Consider the following 6,061-nt stretch of genomic DNA (forward strand, 5'->3'; position numbering starts at 1 on the left):
GGCCTTGTGATTTTTGTTTTTGTTGTTGTTGTTGTTACCATTATCGTCGCTACCTCTAGCACTACAATTCTTATCATTTCTCGCACTACTTAGCGCCACTTTTACCTTTACGCAGGTGCGGTCGTCAGACGTTTCGCTTCAACCAATCGCAGGCTCCCGTTTCCACGCTCAACGTCCACAAAGGTATCTGCATGTCGTACTACTTCAACTTGTGCAACTGCATGCTAGGCAACCTATTCAACTACCAGCAGACATCGAAATTCCGTGCTTGAGTGCGGCGCATGTACACGGTGTCGGCAATGTCACTGCCAAAGAAGAAACCGCAAAAGAAATACGTGTACAGGTACAATCCAAAAACGTCCACCTTGAGTAACTGGCTCATCAAGCATCATACGCTACTGTTTCCGTTTTCTGCTTCCGTTGGTTCTTCTTCTTTCTCATCAACATTGTCGTCATCGTCATCGTCATCATCATCGACGTCTCATTCTGTTAAGCCATTCAAGAAGCTGGTGTGTTATTTCATGCCTGGTAACAACACTGGTTCCTGTCACACCGAACAGAAAACTCGGAGAAAGGGCAGCCACGGCAAAGGCAACCGACATTCGCCTCATCATCAACAGCATGGCCAGCACATCTCCCAGCACGTCAATCAACATCCTCATAATAATAACAATAATAATAATGATCCTCATCGACACTATCAGCAACAACAGTTGCATCATAACAGCAATTACCCGCATCATTCTCATCGCCATCAACATTATCCTCCGTCTCATCATCAACAAGGTGAAGAAGAGGAGAAGGGAGTGGAGGGGAAGCTTCAGCGGAAGCAGCAGCAAAAGACAGCATCAGACTCGTTTTGACAATGTCCACCACAGCTGCAGCAGGACCGCTACAAAATCATTCAGACGTGACAGTGTCGCTTCCTTCTCCACCGGGCCCCAGCTCTCGGTCAGCTCAACCGTAACCATCGCATCCAAGACCACGACGACCGTCTCCGAGACACTGTCCAAAGCGGTGTCCGTCACCGCAACCACACTAAGACAGATGTTGACGCGGCCACTGTGAAGAATATTGGTACCAGCACTGCTGCCAAAAACAAGAATAACACGTTGGAAAAAAAACCGATAACAACAACAGATCCTGTGTTATTTGATGGAGATGAAACTGTTGTACTAAGTCTCCCGGTGCCGTGTAACTGTAAACTCCGTGCTTTGTTGCATTCAGTCTACAAACATATGTACTGCGTATGCAGAAATGAAACCGGTGCACAGCTACCTGATGTCATTGCAGCGTCTTCCAGCAACCAGCAGCAGCAACAGTATCGCAATAACAATAACATTGTCATCAAGGGTGACAAAGGCGAGGCTACACCTATTGCTACCACCGCCACCAACAACAATGATTTTGATGGCTGTAAGAACATGACATCTGCAAACAACGGCAGCAACATTACCAGAAACATCACAGCATCCACCACCACTTCTAATGGCAACAATGTTACTTACACAGCCTCTACCGACAACAACAAAAACTGCGACGAAGATGGTGCCAAGGACCAATCTCAGACGGAATACGAAATCAGCTCAACGTTGTCACTGACGCCGCTATGCAGCAACATCAGCAGCAGCAATAACAACGTGACTAAGTGTAGAGTCACGTGATGTTGACCCGAGCTCCTCAACACCAGCCTGACCAATGTGACATCAGAGGTTCTCAATATACCCACAGCCAATAATTGCAGCAACTCCACTCATTTCTGAACCTCACAGAATTTGGGCTACAGTAACATACGTCGCTGTCGACTGACGCTTTCCACCTGACAGTGACCCAATGGAACAGACATGACTGGATTGCCTGAGCTGTCCAGTTGACAGACACCTAATGGTGTGGCATGACAGTGACTTAAGGGTGTGGACGAAGCAGGAAAGGTCAATTCAACAAGCTGACAGTGGTCTAGTGTTACCATGTGACAATGATCCAAGGGAGCTGGTCAGAATGGAGAGGTCAAGATGACCAGTTGACAATGACCTAGTATGGCAGTGTGACAATGATCCAAGGGAGCTGGTCAGAATGGAGAGGTGAAGGTGACCAGTTGACAATGACCTAGTATGGCAGTGTGACAATGATCCAAGGGAGCTGGTCAGAATGGAGAGGTGAAGGTGACCAGTTGACAATGACCTAGTATGGCAGTGTGACAATGATCCAAGGAAGTTGGTCAGAATGGAGAGGTGAAGGTGACCAGTTGACAATGACCTAGTATGGCAGTGTGACAATGACCCAAGGGAGTTGGTCAGAATGGGGAGGTCAAGATGACCAGTTGACAATGACACAGACTGTCCGCGGGATGGCAGTGAGGTAAAGAAGTTGGTCAGGCTGCAAAGGTCCATGTGGCCACTATGTCCGACTGACCATGACTATGACAACTCCAGACCAATTCCACCAGTCACAATCAGCAGCGAGATTCAGACAACAAGAAAGACCTGACCAGCTGACCACCCTTCTGTTCAGTCACGCCTTCTTCCTGACCACCCATTGGGTCCACCATCTGACAATGACCAGCGCTAGAGGAATCAACAGTCGGAACAACTCCAGCTCACTTCTGACCAATATCCTGGCAATGATGAAGGTTGCTATGCCAAAAACCAGCTCCTGCTGACCGGAAGAGAAATGAACATAAGGCGCTGGCTCGCAAGATTCAGAAATTCTTTGAATATGTCTTCAGTAACATCCCGAAGATGAGCGAAGATTAGACGCTTCCTGAAAAGGTTGCACAAGGTTGCACTGATTGATGCTACTGTTGTTGGTGTTGTTGTTGTTGTTGTTCACAAATCACCCATGATTCCGTAGATGTACAGAATACTGTATATGATAACGAATGCATAATATATAGTAGACCTAGTTGATTAAATATATATATGTATATAGAAGTTCAAATAAAGGTTACAAACCTCTTTAAGGGATGACAAAATCCAATGAAAATACTAGTGAGTTACCTATTCAAGAAGTGTTGAATGTTATAATTAATATTCACCTGCAAGGTAACTAGATAAACCGTGGTTTTATATATATTTGAAGAAGATACGAAAATAGAGAGACAATTAATAGATAATTATTTATTCATTTATCTCTCTATTTTCTTATCTTCTTTAAATATATATATATATATATGTATATATATATCTATATATATATATATATATATATATATATATATATATATATATATATATAGATAGATAGATAGACAGATAGAGTACAGCTGATGTAAAATACATTTGTGTGTCTAATATATAATACACCTAACTAGTATATATATGGGTGTGTATGTCTGTGTATATGTATTGTGTGTGTATATATATATATATATATATATATAGAGAGAGAGAGAGAGAGAGAGTATATATATATATATATATATATATATATATATATATATATATATATATATATATAAGTGTACCTGTTATACAAACAACAATGATAGCAAATGTGACAATGACAACAACAATGTTAACGGTGGTGATGATGAGGGTATTGGTCACAGGTAGTGTGGGAGAGAAAGAGAGAGCGGGGAGAGGAACATTGGGCTATTTGTTGGTGTTTTTTGTTTTTTTTCATAAAGGAGAAGCATCTACATCAACAACAACAAAATGTCTGCACTCTCTCCTCTTCCTCCTCCTCCTCCTACTCTGCCCTACTCCTCTTCCGAAGGCATTTTCTACCTCTCCCTTCTCCTCCGCTATCATCACCCTCGTCACCACCACGGCTATCCATCTGCTACCCCCCACCAACGCTACGTCTGTTATCAGGAAGTTCCCCCCCCCACCGTTTGTTCTATATGAATGGGCGCCGATAAAACCCAACAGGGTCTCGGCGCACAAGATGATGCTCCCCCCCACCAGAAGAACAAACGTCAAAATTTCCGATAACGACGTGGGGGTGGTGTAGCGGGTATTAAAGTACGACTCCGTTCTACATGAAGGAGGGGATCGCACTTATATGGATGTGGTGGTGATGGAGGTGATGCGAAGACAGGGCGTCCGGTGTGGAGACTAGAAGTGAGAGGTGCGGGGTTGGGTATAAATGGGAGGGTGGGTAGATTTTTAATAATTATCTTTATCAATCATAGTTTCAGAAATTATTCTGAGTTCCTACAGTTAATCCATCTGGCTGCTTAAATAGAGTACCCTGTGTTTGGCAGTCTGCTGACTTGTACCTAGGTACCATGCATTAGGCACAGATGTTGCATACAGCGCTTCAGGACATATACAGTTTTTAGGGTACCCTGTGTTTGGTACAGTCTACTGGGTTGTGAAAGGTACAATGTATTAGGCACAGAGGTTACATTGAGCACCGTGGGACTTATTAAATTATTAGAATGTACAGTATAATATACAAACCCATACACACACACACACGCATACACATATGTGAGCATACTAACCACATACACACACACACATACAGGACGCACATACTAAACTCATACACACACACACACAGCTACAGACATGACCACATGCGCAGATAGAATACATTCCGCAGAAGGACAAAAGAGGATAAACAGGACAAGAGGAGACACGTGGCAGAGAGAGTCACTGAAGAGGTCACAGTATCTGTGACGAAAGAACTTTGACAAATAAGTTAAAAATAACAATAATAATGATAAAGCTAAAGTGATGATCATCTTTCCAAGGTCGATAAAATAAGTACCAGTTGAGTACTGGGGTCGATGTAATGAACTCGGGTCTTCCTTGAAACCTGCTGGCTTTGTGCCAAAATTTGAAACCAGGTGATGAACTGGCAGAATCGTCAGCATGCCGGACAAATTGCTTGGCGTCATTTTTTTCCGTCTTTATGTTCTGAGTTCAAATTCTGCTGAGGTCAACTTTGCATTTTGTCCTTCAGCGTCAAAAAACTAAATACAAATTGAACACTGATGTCCGTGTAATCACCTAACCAGCTAACCCACTCCCACTAACATTGCTGGCTTTGTGCCAAAATTTGAAACAACTATTAATAGTAGTATAACTATTTTTGTATGTAAAGGCTATTTGCCAACATAATGTGGTTCTCCTGGAAGGGACGATTGTTACTGTTGTTTAACCGCAAGAAACATCGTTTCTAGTTAGCTATACAACACGATATCTGTGTCCTTTTATTTTTGAACAGGGAGTTCAGCAATTCTCATCCAGCACAAAACAACATCTGTGGACTGGTTTCTGGGTTATTACCCTCTTTATCAACACAGAGTAGCTGCTTGGCTAACTGTTACGGAATATCCCTCTGAGAGATTTAGAAATAATTATGTTTCTATTTTTGTGTGTGTTATACATATAAGTCCTGGAGCTTTTGTTTATGCATCTACCTGTGCTTATATTAGTCATTCGATGGTACTTTTTATTGTGGAGATTGTTTTTGTCTTCAATCCCTACATTCGGCTTATCTCTATTTCCAGATCTTTTTATTGTAATAATCTCTCTTTTTCCTATTACTATTTCAAATGTATTGCCATGCAGTCGAATTGATATCTTCAATTAAATGACGTTTTAATTTTTATTTTCCTGGTTGTCTCTGATTATAATGTCAGATGGATTTGCCTTAATTTCTCTGTATGAATTGTAATATCCGTTTTTTATCATTTAACTGGAACATTATAAATAAAGATAACAAAATTTGTATATAAATATCATTATGTATTTTGTTGTTATTATTGTTATTGTTGTTATAATGGCAGTGTATTATAAAAATCATTGGAGAGTTGGACAAAGAACCTTGTGGTATTTATTCCAGCTCGCTACATTCTGAGTTCAATATCTGTCAACGTCGTCTTTGCATTTTATCTTTATGAGGCCAATACAGTAAAGTACCCATTTGTCAATGATTTTGACAAACCACCCCTTCAAAACTACTGTCCTTGTGTCGAAATTAGAAACGGTTATTAAAATTAAGCACTAATTAAATACTATGGTTGACGTAATTAACTAACTTCATCTCCTCAAAATCACTGACCATGCAGCTAAACCAGAAAATTAATATTATTATTAATGGTTTTTAA

The 6,061-nt window shown here is 41.2% G+C and overlaps 1 protein-coding gene across 2 annotated transcripts in view; it reads left to right on the plus strand.

Annotated features, from left to right (window-relative positions):
• The window catches only part of LOC106880081 (uncharacterized), a 12,778-nt gene extending 7,083 nt beyond the window's left edge, over positions 1 to 5,695 (plus strand). For both annotated transcript variants that reach the window (XR_016238758.1, XM_089343973.1), the window contains one exon: positions 116 to 5,695. Coding sequence is in view for 1 of the 2 variants with exons in the window: in XM_089343973.1 (XP_089200099.1) it covers positions 1,239 to 1,664 (426 nt within the window). In the remaining variant the exon portion in view is untranslated. The remainder of the gene's footprint in view (positions 1 to 115) is intronic.
• Positions 5,696 to 6,061: the final 366 nt, after the last annotated feature.

This window comes from Octopus bimaculoides, chromosome 28 (assembly GCF_046866305.1).
Source record: "Octopus bimaculoides isolate indiv1 chromosome 28, ASM4686630v1, whole genome shotgun sequence".
Classification (NCBI taxonomy): domain Eukaryota; kingdom Metazoa; phylum Mollusca; class Cephalopoda; order Octopoda; family Octopodidae; genus Octopus; species Octopus bimaculoides.